The following is a 22,752-nucleotide window of genomic DNA, read 5'->3' on the forward strand; positions in this document are numbered from 1 at the left end:
TCTAAATGATCCCAAACTTGTCATTTTTGACAAGAAAAAAATATGCACTTTTAAACCACAACTTCTCGTCTATCTCCGGTCCTGTGACGCGCCAGCACGACCTCACGTAATGCCATGGAAAGGTCACGTGTTACATATATAAAACGCACATTTGCGGACCATTTTAAACAATAAACTGACACAAAGACATTAATTAGTATCATTCGACATACAACAACGTCGGAACGGTCCTCATTCTGCACACTTGTAAACACTGGGGCGTAGTTTCAATACGTCCTCCTTGACCTCTTGACGTGATGGCGTATTGCGTGAGGTCCGCTGGCACATCACAGCACCGGGGATAAACGAGAAGTTGTGGTTTAAAAGTGCATATTTTTTATTTTTCTTGTCAAAAATGACAATCGCTTCGCTAGACAAGACCCTTATGCCTCGTTTGGGATAATTTAGAGTCCTTTGAACTGCAATTTCAAACTGCATTGGAACTGTTGGGTGTTGGGGTCCATTGAAAGCCATTGAAATGGAAAAAATCCTGGAATGTTTTCCTCGAAAAAACATTATTTCTTCTCGACTGAACAAAGAAAGACATTAACATTTTGGATGACATGGTGGTGAGTAAATTATCTGGATTTTTTTTTAAGAAAATTGACTAATCCTTTAAGTGTAATATCACATCTGAATTTGGCTTGTATCTATTAGATCCACTAGTATCATGCATTGTGTTGCATTTTGGGAGCCATTACTCCCAGATCACAAGCATCGTTATGACAGATTGCAGCGAGCTTACAATAGATATGAGCAAACTCTTGCAGTGATTCACATGCAATTTTTTAAAATTTATTTTTCTAAACCAACAAAATACAGAAATTGCAACCTAATTGTATAAAATTCATAAAGTAAATACATTCTGGTCTTCTCGAAAAAGTTTGATAACCCCTCAGAACTGGTGAGAGAGTCTTTATAATATCACCACATAATTAGCTTGGTTTCATAAAGCTTCACTATGGCGATAAAACAAAACAGGTTCGGAAACACCGATCTGTAGGACATTGTTCAGGTTCGCCCCCGCTTAACGTTGGCATAAAGCGGGTGCTGTCTGTTTGACATCAGCCCCTGAATCTCATCAGAAAGCACCTGTCACTCGCTGCCTCTCCACAAGCCCTCCCAGATGAAACCGTCGGACCTATACTTAGCTGCCATTGTGCCCGGGCCCTGCGAGGGGAAAAATATCAGTCGCCGGAGAACACATCCTCCAGTGTGATGTTGACTTAGTTTCCTCTCCCCTCCTGCCTGGCCCAGTGTTTTCCCTGTTAATGTTGAGCAAACTGTTTTGTCTTTGCATTGGCTTTTTAACACGGCGCTCAGCCTCTGCAGCGGGCACGCACACGGGAGGGAAGAAGCCAAAGCATTAATAGCCTCTACTGTGTGCGGCCAGCCAGCAGTTTAGAAAGGGGGCCCGTGTTTTCTTAGGGCCAGGGTGGCAAAGCAAAGCATTCAGCCCTGCGAGTCGCAGCGCAAAAAAAGGACTGCTTTGTTTTTCGGACGGGGCGGAGGAGAGTCCGAGCATTCCCTGCGGAATACAATGAATGGGCCGTTTTGTCTTTCCTCTTTTTTTCATAGGCACTGAATTGTTGTTGTCTTTCTCTCTCTCTCTCTTTATAATTATTCTTCGCCATCACTGGGTGTGCACATGACATTTGATCGTGTTTTAAACTCTCAACACTCTCATGTGCCTGCAATAAAGTCCCGGCTGTAACAATGTCAGCTTTCTGCTGGACAACAGAGTGCTCTCTGTTGTTCTCCCGGCCCAGCTGCTTGAAGGCTAAAGTGAAGACAGTGGCTCAGTCTACATACAGATGACAGGAAGAAAGGGAAATGCTCATCTCTGTGGGCTCGTATTGGACAATGACATTTTTTAGTAGATGGGTGGTCTGACTCTTGAGCATTAGAAGAGTGATACATCTGCCATTATACTGTCGATTGCCCAAAAACTGCATTCAGTTGATGATAAACAGAAATTTGAGGAGTTTTTTGTTTTGTTTTATTCAAAGCAAATGTAGGAGAGAGCGGGGCACACCCTAACGCTTTTTGGTTTTGGCTCAATCATTCAAAAAATATTTGAGTTTGATTAATTATATTTTTACACATGCAACACACACATCTCTGCTACAAATTAACATTTGAAGTTTGTTTCTAGTACTTACCATCCTTGGACAATTACACCAAACGTGACAAAAGTGCAAACATTACAGTTTACCCTATAGATGGGGTTAATTGTAACAGGCAGGAGGCTAGTTGTAACACTTGATAAAAAATTAAGTTTGCAAGGAAATATTTCAATACTATTTTATCTATATACTTGAAGTGGATATTGTTTATATATCTGTCTATAATAGATCTGTCTACACTGTATTCATTCATCCAGCCCTTTTCTAACAATAGTTCAATTATAAATGGATACAAATGTCTAAATATGTGAGAAAAAGCAGCACAATTATGACAAAAAAATTTTTTATATGTGACCCAGTCTGTAATAATACTACAGTTTCAAAAATCAAATTCTGAGGTAATGAGCATCAAAGTCTGATTTTAGACATTTATTTTATTATGATTTCAATTTTTGACGTTACCTTATTCAATCAAAATAAAAGATATGAACAAAAATAAATTTGTCACACAATTTTTTTATAAGACAGGCACATTTATTTTGTTGGCAGCCAGCAATCATTCGTGTGTAGCCTATTTAAAACAACGGCAAGAATTACACTAATGTTAGCGGTTTTCATATCATAACTGCTGAGGGGTTAGTTGTAACACAGTGTTACAAATAACCCCGCTGGGTCAAAATATTTTCAAGCCCACCAAAAACGTTGCTGCAGACATATTTCAAAACAATGCTATGTTTTAATCAACAAGACACTGATTAATATGACATAATATTGGATTTGGTATCTTACACACCCAACATAGAAACCGATAAAAACATATGATGAAAACATTTACTTACATGCCACCAAAACACTCGTTCATCAATAACTCTCTGGAAAAACATTATACATTTCCAATAATTTATGGGAGATACCGGAAAAACAAACGCTCAACCTTGTGCAACGATGTAACAGTCCGTGTTACAACCCCTATTTGTTTTATACAGTGTTTTCTCTGCACACTTGCAAATATGTTGCTTATATCTTATTAAATAGACCCCTTCACGGTTCACGTCACAGGCGGTTCCCACTGCGCATGTCGGGGTCAGAAAAGTCATTACAGCAGATTGAGTTGCGTATTATTCGGTATCGTCAAAAATGCCTACTTACGTCGTGGGCTGTGAAAATCGCACCAGTTCTTCCGTTAAGTTTTCGCGATTCATGCAGAATCTCAAAAACAAAAAAATACAACATCTGAGGCTGCAAGCAATTAACGTGCAGACTGGAACGATGCAAAGATCAAAGAGGCTTGTGTTTGTAGTGCTCACTTCATTTCAGGCAAGTCATCATTTTTCAGCCCTGTTAGATTAAATTATAAAGCCTGGATGGTATAAACAGTTTGACCCCATGTTGCGCGCGCACCCGATAGTCATTCAATGTTTACAAACCTTGAAGGGGTCTATATAGTTTATTATTATATTTTAATTTATTTTTTATATAATGCTGACTAATTGCATCTTAAATCGTATTATTTTAAAGGTTAGACCAAAATAAAACCATCTTTAAATACTTCAGTCTAAGTAACTAAAGTGTAAATAAAATTCCAAACTTAAATAAACAGATTACACACAGACATGAATGTCACATGGGGAAATTTCCTCAGTTTCCTGTTCGACCGCTGTGCACATGTATTGTGTGTTGTGCATCTGCTGGTTTTCATGTGAGATGTATATATGGGATAATGATGTTGGCCTCAGACTCATTTGTGGGTTTGTTTATGTCTGTCTTTTTCTCCCCTCATTACCCAACGCTTGAGCCCGTCCTCTCCGGTTTAGCCAGCTTACTACAAACCTTTTCGTTTTATGACCCACCCCTGTCAGAAATATTTTGTTTTTCTGCTCTGTCTCTCTCTCTCACTCACTCTCATTTTCCTTCTCTTTGTCTCTCTCTCTTTCTTTCTCTCTCTCTCTCTCTCTGTTAATTGGATTAGTCAATAACAGGTAACATTGTAAGTAAGGGCTATAGTAAGTTAAACAAGGAGAGAGAGAGAGAGAGAGAGAGAGAGAAAGAGAAAGGGAGAGATGGACAAAATATATTTGTGCAGTACGCCACAGCAGTGCTGAGCTCCAAAGACTACTAAGCCTTAGGCTTGTCTTTGATATTTTATATGCAATACAACCCTAATTGCTTGAAATATTTACAGACTTAAATTACATTTTAGGTTCTTAGAGGCTCAACAAGACTTTGCCTTAAGAACACATTTCTGTTGAACACACACTGATCACATTTTGCCTGTTGTCTTGGGGGAATAACCTCCCGCCGACATCTTTGTACTGAACTAATTTACTAATTTCAGCATCCCAGCATGAGGCAAGATCTCTCCTCTTAATATTAAGCACGCTCATTTGATCGCTCCCAAATTACGATTGGCAAATTGTTTTGATTAAAAAAGTACAGGTATATCATCCGAATAAAAGCCTGGGGGTGTATTATTTGTATTATTTATAATAAAAAGCCAATTCTGAACCTGACATCTGGAGATCACAATAAGAATTGCGTGTGTTGGCCATTTTTGTTTTTGGCCCAGAGCTCTCGGCTGGACTTAAGGTAAAGCTACAGAGGAAAGGCGGATTGGGGGAAGGGGGAGTTCTGCTTTTAACAGCCCCAGACTTAATATAGACATATTAGAATGGCTCTTTTCCAAGAGGGCTTGTTTTACTGTGTAAGGAATTAGCGGAACAAGAAGTCATCTATTGGTTATTCCTGCAGTTGGGTTGAGCGTGGGGCAGTGTCTGGTTTCGGTGCACCTTGCCCTGTTTGACACACACAGAATGCGTTTATTCCCTGTCAGACCAGGGTCTTTTGTCAACAGGGCCAGTTGCGTAACATACATCCAAATATATATGCACTGTTTGCCAGTCCAATTGTCGCCTTTCAGTATCAAGAAGTTAATCTTTTACCTGTCCCTCAAAAAGAAAGAATAAAAGAAAGCACGAAAGAAAGAAAACACGCGGCTCATCGACCGATAAGCCTTTGAGTCTGTGGGCGAGCGAATTGCAAGAGGCGGGCCGGTTCAGGTCAAAGCCACGGCCACACAAAGCCCCTTTATTCCTGGCCTGTATCTGTGTGGCTGATGAGGGACTTCTGGAGAACTTCTCACTAACAGTGCAGAGAGAGGAGAACAATGCATTTAGTCTGTGGCACCGAGGTGGAGACCCGGCCTTAATTCCGGCCCTGTGCTGACAGAAAGCACGGGGATCAAAGTCCGACTCAGCCCTATCGATCCACACGACCCGATTGTCATCAGCGTCTGAAGCGCGCCCGAGCAGAATATCTAGTGCTTTGATAAGGGCCCACGAGCATTATGTGCATGTGTGTGTGTGCGCGCGCGTGTGGGATTAGAGCTCAAAGCTGCAGCCGCCGTGCGCTGGAGGAGTGCGGTTTACTGATAAATGACCTGTGACGTGGGAGTAATGTGTACTTTGGGATCCATGGGATTGTTTAAAAAATTGACCTCTTCAGAACAGAATAATGTGCAGACTCCTAAACTCAGAAGTGGTTTCATTCAGCAAAGAGCTCTCTCGCTCTCTCTCTCTCTCTGCACTCGCTCTTTACTAGTTAGTTTCTTGAAAGCACTCGCAGAGTGGGTTCACAACGTAGCGGGTGTGAAGTTTGCACCGTTGGGGCTCACGGTGTGGATTGAGCTCGGTTGCCAGATCCTCTAGAATCACTTCTCCTTATAATGGATCCCCTAAGGTGATTCTCTTTCACAGTCATTTTGGCACTGGGGCACTGAGTCGAGTGAAGGCAACACCATGTGACGTAGCTTTACTTAGAGTAATAGTTAAAGCTGTTTTCACTCATGCTAAAATCGTTCATTTATGGGAAATTGGCGAAAATTTCAGTAGCGCCTCACTGCAGAACATGACATCCAGGGCGTGAGGTTGGATCCAGGTCCAGGGGCGGAGCTGGATCCAAATCCAGAGATCTCTTTCCACTGCATTTTGATTGGTCGGCAGTTTTACCACAAAACACGTCATACACGTGTTGTTGCGTTACGATTTCCGCATTGAGTCGTAACTAAATTACATGATTCTTTTGACGGAAAAACAAACTTTACTTGTGACCACAATAAAAGTAGTCTCTTTAAGGTGAAATGTAAGTGTTTTTGCTATGTTTTGGAGTAAAACATTTCGGGTAACATTACTACGAGTAATCTTACCACATGCAGTTTAATAGCTATGCATGTATACAGTATAAATATGCATAATTATTAACATATGGCAAGTTATTTAGAAAATAATAAATTGAATGTTTATCTTGTAGGGACTTTGAACTTGTTTTAACGCGTCTTTGTTTAATGCCATTAGGAAACAGGTTTTGCCTAAACATGGTTTACTTTTTTTTTTAATGTGCTAATAAAAAATATCAATATCTGGTTCATTTGGTGGAACAAAGTATATAAAGTGGGAGGAGTTGGATCTAGATCCATCCCCGCCCCCCGGATCTCATGCTCTGCAGTGAGGACCATCTCGAAAACTTTGACAAAAATACCACACAGGCACGGAAGGTGTATGGCTTAACCTTCTTCTTGTTGATGGCACTCCTTCAAACGGGTCGGCCGGCTCTTAATGCCTAACCTGTGGAGGATTTGGTCGCTCCGGCTTCCTCCAAAACTCAAAAAGAAGAGAAGTTAACCAACCCCTCCCCGTCCATCTTATCTTGTCAACACTGAAAGGCATTTTGGACATGTTAAAACAACTCCCCTCTCTTCTTTTTAAAAAGAGAAAGAATCCCCGAGTGATGCTTCTTGAAGATCAATCTCTATTTTCATGTCAAGGGGAGTTGGAAACAGGTGGGGGGGCATGTCTCCTGAGCCGGCGGGGCCCTTTAAAAGACAGCAAGGAGCATGGGTGCTGACAGCGGCCCTATTGAGCACAGTAATGACTTGTACGTCTCCATTTTCCGTGTGCTTATGCGACAGGGTCAGGATATGTCAGCGAATACACATTTACATCCACAGAAAGGCATAAATATCTTACTGGCTATACATTTTCGCACACCTGCTGGATCAAAAATCTCACACGAGCTCATTTTAACAGTAATCCATGAATGGTGTTCGCTCTCATCAAGTATGGCGGGCTGTCTGACCCTAGGATTAGTTGCTGCTGTAAACCATTACTGAAGCTGAGTGCTGATGTCAACATTTCCACTAACAACATTGATTAATCTATAGCTCCCTATTTACTTCGGGGGGTTCCCCTCCTTCTTTGATTTCGGTCATTGAACCTACAACACAAGTGATGCAGCGTCTTTAAACAGCCCTTTGCTGACTAGCCTGCGTTAAGTAAACTAATATTGTTCAGTAGCTTGAAATTAGCTGAGCGGTTTTCAATAGATTTCCTTGCAACTTTCTCCAGCTTACAGTGTAAATAATGTTTTTGTAAATTGGTTTGACTTCAGTTGCACTACTTAAAATTATGAATAGCTGAACATTTGACAGGCCACAGTTCCCAAAAAGCTTGCCTGTGTCCTTAACGGAGGGTAAATTAATTCCTCATGTAAAGTCAGGGGACAGTATTGAAGACATGGGTGATGCGTGTATCTCTCTCAGAGAGACAGATTGTGGTGTATCACCACAGACTTCATCAACTGCAGTGAACTAATGATATATGCGAGACACTGGAGGTGAAGAGGCCTCTCTTTCTCTTCCTCTCTCTCTCTCTTTCTCTGTCGTGTGAAGAGAGAAAGAGGCTGCCAGCTCCAGAGCCTGACTGATTGCTACAGATGCTCTTTCTCAAGTACCGCGAGTTACATCCGCGCCACGGCAGGTCTTCGGGGACAAACAATAGCACCTGTTCCTCATAAGATGGGGCTCGTTCATGTATCTTTAATGAAGCTTTGGGGCAGATGGCGAGAAATGGCATTATCCCATCCATTAGTTCTAAGGATCCGATAAGACAAAGGGCAGATAGGATCCAGGTCTACAATGGGCTGAGTTTATGAGGTTCAGAGCTCCTAGAGTCCCAAGCCTTCCTCCTCACATCTGCTCCACTTCATTCTTTCACGCTCTTGAAGATCTGACTGGTAATACTAATGCTGCAAGCAGCCGGCCGCCTGGCACCGTAACAGAAGAAAGGGATGCAAAATATAAGATACACTAACGTATGTTCATACATACACGCAAAACATGTATGCACACATGTGTAAACTAGGGAATTATGGGATGGTGGCAATCTGAATAAATCATGCTAGATATACAGTACTGTGCAAAAGCCACCATGCCACAATTAGATTTGTTGTTTTTGCAATGTTATAGTGATCATATATAACCGTTTCTCAGTGTATTTAAAAGAATACAGACAGAAAATACAGGAAATGTGTGTATAGTATTGAAACTATAAAAATGTAAACTGATGTGTCAAGTTTTTAGGGTCAACTCCCCTTCCACTTGAGCAATAGCAGGAAACTGCAGGATCTCTTAAACCTAAATAAAATTAAATCCTAATTTCTAATTTTAAAGAAAGTAGTCTTTTAACTTCATTCTGCTCAAAAATGCTCAAGATGTGTTTATTGCCAAGAGAGGTCACATTAAACACTGACAATGCCTTTTTTATTTTTTGTACATATTTCCTGTATTTTCTGTTTGTATCCTAATAAAATAGATTGAAAAATAAATATGGATGAACATTAAAGAATTAGTACATTTTCTTAAAAAAAATCCAGATAATTTACTCACCACCATATCATGCAAAATATTGATGTCTATCTTTGTTCAGTCGAGAAGAAATTATGTTTTTTGAGGAAAACATTCCAGGATTTTTCTCATTTTAATGGACTTTAATGGACCCCAACACTTAACAGTTCTAATGCAGTTTAAAATTGCAGTTTCAACGGAGTTTTAAAGGACTCTAAACGATCCCAAACGAGGCATAAGGGTCTTATCTAGCGAAACGATTGTGATGTTTGGCAAGAAAAATAAAAATATGCACTTTTAAACCACAACTTCTCGTCTATCTCTGGTCCTGTGATGCGCCAGCGCGACCTCACGCAATACGTCATCACGTCAAGAGGTCACGGATGACGAATGCGAAACTACGCCTCAGTGTTTACAAGTGTGTAGAAAGAGGGCCGTTCCGACATTGTTGAATGTGGAATGATACTAATTAATGTCTTTGTGTCAGTTTATTGTTTAAAATGGTCCGCAAATGTGTGTTTCATATATGTAACACGTGACCTTTCATCGGTATTACGCAATTACGTGAGGTCGCACTGGCGTGTTACAGGACCGGAGAAGTTATGGTTTAAAAGTGCATATTTGTTTATTTTTCTCATCAAAAATGACAATCGTTTTGCTAGATAAGACCCTTATGCCTCGTTTGGGATCGTTTAAGAGTCCTTTGAAACTGCAAATTTAAACTGCATTAAATCTGTTACGTGTTGGAGTCCATTAAAATTAGAAAAATCCTTGAAAAGAAAAAGACTTCAACATTTTGGCATGACATGGTGGTGAGTAAATTATCTGGATTTTTTTTAAGAAAATGGACTAATCCTTTAAAACTTCTAAAACAACAAGTCTAGTGGTGGTGGCCTAAGACTTTTGAACAGTATTTGCACAGCAATGAGGGAACCAGATTCCTTTAACACATGAGTAATGTGACTTTTGAGTGTTCCCAGCAATCACGATAAGGACAAACATATTATTAAGGATGTTGTTGTTGCAAAGTTTAATTGTTTGAGGTTGCCAAATAAAATGCAAATAGAATTAAACGGATGTGTGGTTACATGTTTGTTTCTTTACTTACAATTAATTTGTGTTATATTAATATTTTGTAATATTATAATTTGGTCACACTGTCCACCCCTATATAAATGCACGCACATTTTGCACTAAGGCATACTTGCATATGTATGAACACAGAGAGAGAGAGAGACAGACAGATCCAGTAACTGAAAGATACTGAGACAGAGAGGCTGACAGATATAATAAGCACGCCTCAATGCAATATGCGATATGCAATTTATCAAAATCCATCTGTCTAAGTGCAGGCACTTAATTCCATTCTCTGTCTATTAGCAGTCAAAGCAAATTGCCAGTGATCATCTTTAAATCTTTATCTGCATTGTCTGTTCAGCTCCGCCAGTGTACAGTAATTGACAGGCTTGAAAGCTAACCTTCACTATTAGTCCCCACTTTAAGGACGCTTATTTGATTTGCCACTCACAGATGTGCCGTGTGTAAATTAAACTTTAATGTAAAGGCCTCATTACTGCGAATCACAAGCTCTCAAACTGCAGCCAATTTATCTGTTCTTACCTTCCTGTTTTCTTTCACTCGGAATTTCTATTATAGTAGGTAAATGTGCTACTGTGAGTTTGTTTGTTTTTCCAATGATGTTTAATGTTTAAATGTTGTGAGCTACAGTCAGATTTGAATTAATGTAGCTTCATAATAGATGGCCATGTGTTTCTATCATAATGTAGGTTGGTTTCTGCAGCTGGACTTTGTAAAATGACATGTTAAGGAACAGTTGTGCTTTGGTTCCACTTTAAAAGCAGCTGTTGTATGTAATTCTGTGGCTTTAGACTGATTCGTCTTGCAAGGGTAATGCGAATAAGGCTAATAGCAATTATGTATGTGACTGACCTTAACGGCCCTCTGAAGGAGACCAATTTACATGGTCAAATCCAGGCGGAGCATTATCTTTTTTCCTAAGCACGCTGCCATAAAATGTATTATGGAGATAGGAAGACCATAGTTGGTGACACTGCTTATCTTTGATCTTTTCTATGTAATACCCCCTGCCTTTCCCCCAGCACTTCAATTTTGATTCACCTCAAATGCAAGCAAACACATGTGTGAGGTCATGATAAAGAGCCCTCTCATTCAGCACATTTAAACCGTTTGTATGTGAAAAAAAAAACATACGGCACTTTCACTTCAGCGCAGTCTTAACACTGTAGATGCACTTTTTAAAGTGCAATACTCCCTAAACATAAAAGTGCAGAATTTTTCCTATTTATTTTTGCTTAGAAGGACTCATCCGAATGGATGAAGTGGACCTTAACACTTGTTTGGCACCTAGGGAACCCACCTTCGGCGTTAGTTGATGCGGTGTAAAAACAGTGATCGCGCAGACCTCAGCGAGAAACGCGGAGTAGAAAGCGACTGCTCGGAGCAGGTTGATTTCATGCCCCAATGCCGCAGCAGTAATTGCGCCCAGACCGTTTTTATTGCAGGCTGATTTTAAAGAGCGATGAATGGAGAAACATTCTAAAATGTGTTTATTTTGGGGGGCTGACCTTTATTAACCCGTTCTCCGGTTGGGCTCCCAAGAGGTGCGCCGACCCGCCTGCATTAAATTTGCCCTGGCCCACGGTAGCAGCGCTGCAGCCTGTCACCCGCAGGCGGAAAGCGGGAAATGACAGCAAGATTGAGCCCGGCCAACATTTCACAAACATGTGTTTTCGAACTTCGACGGGAAGTCGCTCAGATCCCTAAATACACACAGACTCCCTTTTCTTTGTCTCTATTTCTGCGTGTCTGTTTTTACTCTCACTCGCCTTTTCTCTTGGGGACATAATCCGCTCGCGCACATACGCGAAGCTAATGCTGTCCTTATGCACGCCGTTAATGTTCTCTGTATTTTGCAATAAAGGAGGAATGAAGATGAACACGGTCGAGAGCATTTGAAAGGCACCACACGCGATGCCAGGTGTTGACGTTAGAAATGAAATATCGCAAATGCACGAGCTTTTGGGCTCATTCCATCTTTTTCACAGCTAAAAACAGGTGCTGTAAATTACTGGCCTCCCTTGGGAATTTATCATTGATATAAATGACCTTCCAAGAGCATAAGACAAGAGCTGTATATCTGTGAGAACGCACAGCGTTTTCTGTCAGTCTGTCAGCGTGACACACCGGTTGAAGAGATTCTCACCTGTTGGTCTTGAGCAATGAAAAATTGCAGCCTTAAAAACCGCTTCCATGTGGGAAATATATCTATCACGAATATGATGTCTTTATCATTTCCTCCTGACAGAAATTAGATTAAATGGAGATCAAATGGGGACTTTTGCTTAAATCTATTTCTTATCTGCTTTCCCTTTACACAGTCTTATACTGTAGTTAGGCTTTGTAAGAAATGTCAGCATAACCTTGCACATGAATATCTCTTGTGTGGCATTATATTATACAGTAAAGCAAAGTAACCACAATGAATTGGGCCTTCTTCTCAAATGCATATGAATAAGCAAAACACTCCAACTCGACTATCCGGCACCTCTTTGAAGTGCCAGTGCACGAGGGTATCAAGCACAGGTATTCGGATGAGCGTGTGCGGGGTCAGACCATGAATGCTGCTGTCAGGCTGAGTTAGACTCCTGTGTGATCTCTTTCTCTCTCTGTTCAGCAGGTCCAGGGTCACATGCCTCCGCTCATGATCCCCATTTTTCCACACGACCAGCGCACTCTGGCAGCAGCCGCCGCGGCCCAGCAGGGCTTCCTCTTCCCCCCAAGCATGTCCTACAAACCCGGTAAGAGCACACACATCAGCTTTCTTTCTGGTAGCATTTCTTCTTCACATCTTTATTGCTGTTGCCCCTCGTAGAGTTAAAAGGTAGATTACTGTTTACTATGTTTCCTGGATCGGAACATGTAATAGTTACTGGCACGCTCAAATTTTGAATTCAACTGCTGCTATATCTATTAAATTTATTGTACTCGTATGATCTCCAGGAGACACACATACAGTTTGACGGTAAACAGCATATTTAAACACACTTTTTTAAATTACAACTCAAAGATTTGATAAAAAGTACTGTGCAATAGAGGGTTTTCACGACGCGTCATCAGAGCGGAAGTCGCCCATATTGGAGGCACTCCGCATCACAACAGAGCACAGGCACTGAAGTATATCCCGAACGTCGCCAAGGAAAATGGTTAATTTTTGCCGTGTTTGAGGTTGTACCAATAGGAAACATTTGGAATATTATCGACTTCCAAAAGTTATTAAAAACCAGGGAAAGGAATGCAAGAAATTCAGAGAAAAGGAGGCGCTTGTGGTTGGCAAAGCTCAGGAAAAATAGTAGTATTGTTTTAGAAATATGATTGAAGTACATGAAGTATAAAACAAGTATGCTTCTATTTCTTGTGCTTTATTTAAAGAGTATTTAATATGTACTTTTTAAAAGTATACTTTTAGTGTGTGCACAAAATGTACTTAAACACAACTAAAATTTGCGCTGCAATGCCTTAATGCCAGTGTGCTTACAGGGCTCCAGACTAACTTTTTTCCACTAGAAGCACAGTGGCCCCCAACTGAAAATTTTAGGGGCACAACCAGAAAATATAGGGGCACACACTGTAAATCAAAATACCTTAATGATAGATGCAGAAATTACAATGTGTGGTTTCAAATTTCGCATGTCACATGTCAATTTCAAATGTCACATCACAAAAAAAAGGTCAAATTTACCGGTCGCACATGTGTGACTGGATGTAAAATTCAGTGGCGCACTCTCAAATTTTGGTGGCAGTCTGGAGCCCTGGCTTAATTGCTCATAACAAAAATAATATTTTTAATAGTACATTGTAAAAACAATTATTGCTTTTGTTGTTTTACTGTGTGCTTATTTTACTGTAAAGCACTTTGGTAGGACACTGGCTATTTTCAATTTGCTATATAAATAAAGCTGACATTGACGTATGGGCTCGGCATGAAAACTAGGTAGTTTACTATATCGGATATGCAACTGAAGGAAGAAACGCCAGGTCATCACGGATCCAAGTAGATGGAGCTAACTCGTAGGGATCTGCACCGCCTATAAATTGTCATTTCTCGAAATATCGTGCCTTTTCTTGTGGTCCATATAGTCCTTCCCTATATGCCTTTCCATCTTGGAAGGTTTTAATGAGCTTTTCTGTTGTTTAGACATGGCTACATTCACCTAAAGTATCCAAAGCGCACAATACTCCATTGTTCTCCGTTCAGTTCTTTACACCAAGTGCCTCCACAATGGCCGCGGATCCGGGTTACCGCCCAGAATGTGACGTCAGTGAAAACCCTCTATAGTCTTAGGCCACCACCACCAGCTTTGTTGTTTTAGCAAAGTTTTAATGTCCTTACATATTTATTTTTCAAGTTTTATTAAGATACAAACAGAAAATACAGGAAATATGTACACAACATGAAAAACAAAACTATTTTCACAACTAAATTTCTTCTTCAAGCATAAGTCAGTATTTAGTGTGACCTCTCTTGTCATTAAACACATTTTGAGCTTTTTTGAGGAGACTGAAGTCATTTGATTAGAATTAGAAATTAGGATTAAATTTTATTTAGGTTTAAGAGATCTTGCAGCTGCCTGCTATTGCTCAAGTGGAAGGGGAGTTTACTATAAAAACTTGACACTTTAGCTTATACTTTTATACTGTTTTTAATACTACTGTACATACACATTTCCTATATTTTCTGGTTGTATTCTAATAAAGAGACTGAGATATAATTATATATGATAACTATAACATTGCAAAAACAACAAATCTAATTCTGGCATGGTGGCCTAAGACTTTTGCACAGTACTGTATGTGCACATATATTTATTGCAAATATATACAAACTAGTGCTATTCAGCATGCCCGCCTCGCCACACTCTTTTATTTAGGGTGTATTTTGTGCTCAAATAACCATCATTCAGTGTAACTCAGGGGAATAGTTCTTTCAATACCTCCACGTGGTTTTCAATCTTCCTCTGCACATATTTCATCATTGCTTGGTTTCCCTGGCCAAATTGCACATTGTTTTTAAAGAGCCCACAATATTCACCCTTTCAGATTCTGAGAGCAGAACATCAAGCTCTCCTTGTCAAGGCAATTAATTTGAACACTGTGAAGTGTATCACCTCGCTGTAGCAGGCAGGCAGTTTTGGCAGAGTTCAAGGCATTTCGAGCCTGCAGAACAATGGATGGCGTGAATGAGGGCTAAAATATAAACACTCACAGCATGAAAGGAACTTCATTGGCCGCAAATCTGCTGAGAGCACAGTACTAATATAATACTCTCTTTGACCCTGTAAAATACTTTACCACAGTCTTGCGATATCTTTGCAATGATGTTTTTTAAACTTACCTTTATGATGGACAGACTAATCATGATTTAGGCCAAAGCGAGGTTTATCGACAGAATCAGTGATTTACCGTAACACGTTCTGCATTACTTAATCATTTTTGATGCATCTTAAAAATAGCCCAAGGAGCCCCCTTGTAGTACGCATTTTTCCTTTTTGGGGTTGAAGGGCCTCCGATGAAGCTGCATGTCATGCTTGTCCTGGCACGCCTTTCTCCTCCTTTTGTGAAAAAGAGAATTGCTCCTCACGCAAGCTTTCTAAATTCAAAAACAAATTTGTAGGAAATTGCTAAAACACGCAGGCTGACTCACTGCCAGGCCAGTATCCCTCACCCTGATATCCAGCCATTGTTCTGAGATTTAGGGATGTGCCCCTCTCAGTTTCTGTAATTAAACATTTAAAAGCAAATTCCTGCCTCCTAGGGGAATAGTGGCATTAAATGCCCATCCTTTTATTATTGTCTATCTCTCCTTTACTAGGAAAACCAAAAATGCTTAAGTAATGACTTTTTTGCTGTAACCCGTGGGTTATCTAATGGCATGCAAGTAGACCCGTGGGAAAGGGCTGAGAAATCAGAATAGTGAGACTTTAAATTAATAAGATGAAAAGTTGATTAAAAAACTAATAATTAATGGTTGGTGGAGCTAAGTGAGAAAAAAAAACATTCTAAAGAAAACACGTTTGTTGTACGCACCTCATATCAAAGCCAAAAATAAAAGAGAAAGGAGCTAGACTGAAAGACTGATGAGAGAGGAAACGCTTTAGAAGTCAGCAGGTGAGATGTTTGAATATTACAGGGTGTGGTAGAGCAGCTAATAAATTAACTAAAAAGGTAAATGATGGAAGATAAAGTCAGCTGTTTTGGAACTACAAAGGCATGACAGGTTTAACAAAAAGCCTGAGGGCTTTCTTTTTCCCAGTTTGATTTTTTAATATGTTTGACATGGAAAGTGTTTTAGTACAAATAACAGCAGCTGTAATGGAATCTTTGGCCTGTGTAAAGCATATGCATTATTCATAATTCGTGAAACAGCGGAGGGGAGAAAAGTTTAGGAAATAGCTCGTTGCTGATAGCGCGCATGACTCGAATTATTTCTGCAGATAATGCGATAGGACTCATTGCTGCTCGTGGTACCCAGTGTGGGGTGTCCCAGCCTGGGTCAGTGCAAACGGCCAAGGCCCGATGCTGATGGCTCAAACCCTGCGGTGAAACAGCAGTGATCCCCTTTCTCACACACTGTGCTCAGTGGCTAGGGCTTGGTATAAAGAGAGGACTCGGGTCATTCTTTACTCAAATAGACTTGAGGAAGATAGTGGTGATCCCCCCCGTGTGGACATGAAGACATAGGTATTGCCGCAAACTGCCCCTTGGATGTTCACGGTCCTTGGGACCCAATGAACCCATGATGCCTGATTGACGCCTCCGCCTGGAGGGCGCCTTGGTGTCAAATAGAACGTACGTCGTGTAGATGCATGAACATTAGCAATTGATGATTCCAGCTTTGATACTTGGCATATGTTGCCAGTTATTGTTCCAAGTGCTTTATGCTTTTTTTAAATAAAAGAGCCTCCAGTCTTGGCCTGAGGGAGAAGCCGTGTGCATGGTAGATGCTGAGCACTTTACCAAAACTATTCAATTTAAAGAGAGCCCCACTTGGCTTGAATATTCCACATGCTTGGTTCTTGGCATCAGGTGGAGTAGAAGTGAAGAGGTTTCAGAAGGAGCACTCCGCCTGCCGTTCTTCCCTGCTCTCCTTCACCTTTTCATTAGCCTTGCAGCCCTCACTTCTTATGGAGCACCGGTCCGTGTCTGCATCAAGCAATGCCCTGTGCTAGACCCTTGGGTCCTTCCACTTAAAGAGGCCCTGTGCCAAGTTGGCAGGCCAAATTGGCCTCAATTTGCAGCATGATACCTGGCTGAAACAGAATACACTATGAAGCTCTAGCATCGCCTTTATGAGAAAGTGAGCACTTAAAGAATAATTCAGTAGCCTTTTTTTATCTGCTGCCCCCTTTGAAAAGAGATAGAAGACAGTGAAGTTTTGTCTGAACTGCAAAGAACTTTGATTGGGTGTTACAATCTGCAATAAGTGATGCTATCACAGGGAAATTACAAGGTGAAGTAGTTGTTCTGGCTTGGGCATTTCTGGCTTTGGCAAGAGCTAAGGGTGACTGCTTTTCTTCAGTGGCTACTTGCTAGTGGTACATGTTGATTGTCCATGGCACGGTAGCGATCTGTTACCCAGCTCTTTCATAGATCGCTGAATCAGAAGGATACTCAATCCTCCAGAGTGTGTGGCACGAAATGGGTCCACCGAGCCCCCAGTGGGGCTGATAATAAGCTCTTGGCCCTTAGCCCTAGTAAGCTTGGGGAACAACCCTATTGGAGCCTCCCTGGCATCTACGGGCCTGAGACAAGCTAATCTGGAGGCGTACAGATTTTCTTTTTAAACTAGATTTATTTTCACAGACTGACATAGAGCTGGCAGTTAAGCCAGTGTACTTGAGAACTCTGGCTGCCCACCCAAGACCCCAAATCTCAGCACCCCAGACTATTAGGCTTGGCCTTGGTGTTTTCAGCTGGCTCCTGACCTGCCTATGGCTCACATGACATATCACCACAACCACCAAGAGAGAAACAGAGAGAGAACAGCAAGAAAGAACCTTGGACGATAATGACCCCCTGTATGACTCTTATTGCACTATTTAAAATCACTTCAGTTGCGTTCTTCATTCACCTCTGCCACAGGCCAGGATTGAATTTCCTGGCTGCATCACAATGTGCTGTGGTCAGGGAGATTGCAAAGTGAGTGAGAAGCGGAAAGGGAGGGGGGATATATGTTTACCCCCCTTTCATGCCTGTAGCTTAATAGCTCCATATGTTTGTGAAAAGAAGTGACAGGCAGAAGTGGAGGCTGAAACAAGGCCAATTCCCTTCCATGGGCACACTTCAGACCTCATGATGTCTGCTCCCTCTTAGAGCCAGAAACAGGGTTATGTACACCGACCACAGCTCGAAGCACACCTCAAACACTTAACACGCACTCACGGAGGAACTCAATTATCTGTATAAGGTTTCCAGAGCTATAACTATAAGGTACTGTGTGTTAGGGCCTGACTCTTATTGTTTTTTTCCATTTCCCATTGTATCTTTAGTGTTTTATTCTATTGGATAAAATTGATCCTGTGATTAAAATGTCTTTCAAGCTGTTGGTAGATAAAAACCTTCTCTTGTCGTAACCTGTTAAAGTTGGCTCTCTATCTCTCACACGTTTCATTGTGCCAGATCACATTGTAAAACACATAATGGAATGTAGAACAATAGTACGACAAGCCTGCAGCCATGTCGAGCTTCTTACAAAACACGATATATCAGCGTTTTATTAGATACGTGTGAACAATGCCGTAGAAAAACAAACTTGTGTACAATGTAGAACCAAATTAGACTGTGCAAGTGTGGGCAAAGATAAAAACGAAATGTAAAAAAAGCAGAATGTGTGAGAAAAAGAGACGTTCCTGTGTAAATCCCACTCCGCTCTGGCCAGCTGACTCTTTTGTGAGTGCAGATGTTTGGGCTGAGTGCCGAGGCTGGGTGCAGGCAGGCCCACAGGAACTGTGTTGGCACTTGTCTGGTCTGCCGTTGGGCCGCTCATTGTCTCAACCTGTGCGCATTGTTCACGATCCCCCCTCCTCTTTTCTCCGACAGGTGATAACTACCCAGTGCAGTTCATTCCATCCACAATGGCAGCTGCTGCCGCGTCAGGACTCAACCCTCTCCAGCTCCAGGTATGTACAGCCACAAAAGAATTTATGGGCAGTGGGCCAAGCCCTCAGCACCGTGTGAGCAAACCAGCTGTATGCTAAATAACAAGTTAGAGCTAAATCGCTCGCACACCGGTCCACCCCTACAAGCTTAACACCTTCTATCTGCAATATACTCATCTTTTACAGAGCCTAGATGCTTACGCTTACATATACATGGGAACTAGGCGTTTCAGGGATGGGGGGAGCTTTAGGCCGCCCGCTGTACCATAATTGCTTTGTTGGTTGACAGCATTTTGAGTAACACTGTGATACAGTAACATAACATGATGATGGAAGAGCTTCCAAGACCCTCTGGGCTGCCCTAAGAACATTTCTCACACTCTCAACCCCAAACAGATGCTATCTACAGGCGACGTGCTTTAATATATAGATGCCTATCTTCATTTCAGCTTGTTATCTTATCAAGCTTGTCGTTTTAATTGTTTCTTACGAAAGACTATGCGAGCGTGAATTTCCTTATTGTAGCAAAGTATTATATCTTGATTTCTTTTAGCTTTATTAATACAATGTAATGAAAGATGACTTGTGGGTGAATAAGAGCGATGCAGCTTTTGAAACTCGAAGTTCTTTCGAACTGCAAATAACGAACGAATAAAAGAAAAAGGTGAACAACTTACATCTCGGCACCACATTCATCACTTCTTTTATTTCTTGCTTTTATTCGTAGACAGTTGTTGTTTTGTCAACAACAGTGGTAAGCAGTTGATAGCAATTAGACATTAAGCTCTCTGATAGCTGGGAATGTTGCAAAACAAAGCTGAGAGCGGAGGGAGGAGGATTTGCGGGGGAGGGAAGATAGGAGAGCGTTTCGTACCTTTTCTTCTTGCTGATACATGTGCGCAATTTGTCCTTCAGAGCTTATCGCTCTCAGCATTAATGAGCCTTGGCAAGTTAGAACAATGCTTGCAGCTGGAGCTGGAAAGGCCTTTGCTATAGCATGTGACTTTAGGGAGAACAATCATCTGTGTTGAAGGTGTGGGATGCGTCTATTCATGTTAAAGACTGCGTGTAGTATGTGCGTGTGTTTGTAAGAAGCGAGCTAAACGGAATGGCAAAATGGACGCTCCGAAATTTGGATCCGAACGTGTACACGCCTTCCCTACTCCTAGGGATGGTTGCGTAGCCCTTTCTATTTATAGCGTTTTGATGGGTCAGCTAGGGTCTGGGATAGTCATATATCAGGAGACACCGAGACCCTATAGCAATTCATTGTGATAATAGATTTAACCCTGGGAACGGGCTGAAATCTAGCCTCCGAGTCCATGACTTGGCTGACCTTTAGAAAATACAGTAAACACAAATGCATTCTCATTAATTGAAGTTTGTCTGTCTGCCACAGATTTAGCCGAGCAGATTGCTATTTACTCTACATACCCGTCGGTCTAAGAAAACCCAGCTAGTCAAACATATCCTTTCTACTGCAAGTGCATTCCGATCGTCATGTGAATGTGAGCGCACGAAGCCGAGCGGAAGATGATCAAAAAAAAAAAGATCAGGATGGATGAATCGAGCTGAAACTCGTTCCAAAAATAATGATAATGCTTATGTTTGCATAATGTTAACCTTAAGTTAAAAGAAGACAATAAATTGAGCAAAGACAGAAAAAGACAACAGGCTGACATAGATGAGGTTGTAATTTTGTGGGAAGGGAGATGTGTAAGGATTTGTACGGCAGTTATCATGTGCTAGTTTGAGGTTGCGTCTGCTTTTGTCTCTTTTCCTTTTTCGAGCAAGAATAACAAGCGTTGAGTTCCTGTCTTAAATCAAAGTAAGCAGATCTTTCTAAATATGTCAGATAAATGAGGGCCAGCCCTAGGTCAGTATTAATGAGAGGTATGTATGGATTTGTCTGGGTGATTATCTGTAATGGCAGTATCACTGAGCTCCCCTGCTTATGCATCACTGATCCGCTCAGTGGGAGTGACCTCACCTATGAGATCTCCACTTCCTGTGCCAGTGGACCCGCCCACCCTGTGCCACTGGCTGGGTGCATCTGTCTAATTAGAATATCTTCACTTGTCAGCGATTCTGGCAAGGTATCATTTTCCCTAATTTGCTCGGTTTAGACTGGGGAAATATATGAACCTTAAAAAATGCTCTGATTGGAAAGGAATTAATTCCCACAATGCCGTGCTCGGTCATGCGGGAAGAGGGGCGGCCGCTCTGCCAGTCTTAATGTTGCCGATGCTACTGCTCGCAATTTTACCATGTCATAACAGTAAGTGGGGAAGCTGTGAAATGGTTCTCGCTTTTGCCCGTCCGTAGGCTAACAAAAGGCCTCAGGTCCCGTGGAGTGGAAATGAAAGTGGCCAGGCGATCTGAGCGCGTAATTTGCTTGTCAATACATTTCCCTCGGCCGTGTCAGCGCGCGTCCCGACGCGCCGAGTAATTTCACTCGATGCATCCCTGACAGATTGGTCCTCGTCTGCAAGTCGCCAGAGAAAAGCTGCTCAAACTATTCCCCAGGCCGCGTGCCTCTCTTCATTAAGACCCTCGCAGGGTTCGGGATGAGCCGGGCACGGCCTCCAAACAATGGCTCCATCCCCCAGCGTCGCCTTTCTATTAGAAGTGACACCTCTCACCCCCAGGCGGAAATTGTGTTCGGATTGTAGCCGTGCGCCCGGGCTGTCTAAAAGGAATTATCCTAATTCTACAAAAGAATTCGATTTTATTTTTTGTCTCTTTGAATTGCCGTTTAATTTGCCAGCGTACAAGATCACCTTACATCAATTGCTTAGAGGAAAACAATTTTCTTAAAGCCATTCTCTCCTTGATATATTGTTTTGCTGTTGAGTTCTATACAAATCTAAAGTCAGCTTGTGAGGGGCCTGTTTTTCATCATTGGAAGCAGGCTTGTGGGTTTAAGCTGTTCTAAAGTAAAGCATCATGGGATAAAGAATAACATCTGGGTCCTTCTCGTGGCATATAATAGATAGAGCAAAAACAAATGGGACCTACTCACCCCCTCCTCTTTTTTCTCTTTCTTTCTTTGCTCTTCTCCTGTTCTTTATATTTTTAACTACTATTTCTTAATTCTTTTATTCTCTCACATTTCTTTTCTTTTTCTAATGACATAGTCTTTAGCATCTTTAGGATTCATTTTGTATATGCAATATTATTTTTAAAAACTTTTAGGCTGTCAATAATTGTAATGGCCTTATTAGCTGGGTTTCCACACTGATTTTATATGCAAGTATCGCATGAGAAATCAGTGATGGAAATGCTAAATTTGAAATAAAAATCCCTAAACTCTAAAGAGTAAATCCAAAAAATAGGAGATGGAAACACATTTGGGTGATTCTTGCGAAATTAGACTTATGAGGTGTCATGAAACATTTTGATAAAAAAGTAAATGCAAAGTAAGAGTATCAAAATAAGAAGCATACAGTTACAAACATTTCTTCATGTACTGTTTTGCACATGATTTGAAATGACATCATACAAACCAATTTTGTTGTTTTTTCATTACCGCAACATAAAAAAAATCTAAAAAAGCTTCAGTGCATGTTATACTGTAAACATTTACAGTAAAGAAACGTGGTATTTGGTGATCATTGGTAAATGTAGAGACAATAATAAGGAATATAAGTGTGTCCAGGAAAAATTTTCTCATCCTCCGCAACAAATTTCAATCATTGTTTAAGCCCTCAATGCA

At 41.1% G+C, this 22,752-nt stretch overlaps 1 protein-coding gene across 13 annotated transcripts in view; it reads left to right on the plus strand.

Annotated features, from left to right (window-relative positions):
• The window catches only part of sox6 (SRY-box transcription factor 6), a 179,372-nt gene that overhangs the window by 114,817 nt on the left and 41,803 nt on the right, over positions 1–22,752 (plus strand). For 12 of the 13 annotated variants that reach the window (XM_073858798.1, XM_073858797.1, XM_073858800.1 and 9 more), the window contains 2 exons: positions 12,557–12,680; positions 18,979–19,058. In XM_073858798.1, the coding sequence (XP_073714899.1) occupies positions 12,557–12,680; positions 18,979–19,058 (204 nt within the window). The remainder of the gene's footprint in view (positions 1–12,556; positions 12,681–18,978; positions 19,059–22,752) is intronic. The other variant, XM_073858793.1, reaches the window with a different exon arrangement.

Source organism: Misgurnus anguillicaudatus, chromosome 21 (genome assembly GCF_027580225.2).
Source record: "Misgurnus anguillicaudatus chromosome 21, ASM2758022v2, whole genome shotgun sequence".
NCBI lineage: Eukaryota > Metazoa > Chordata > Actinopteri > Cypriniformes > Cobitidae > Misgurnus > Misgurnus anguillicaudatus.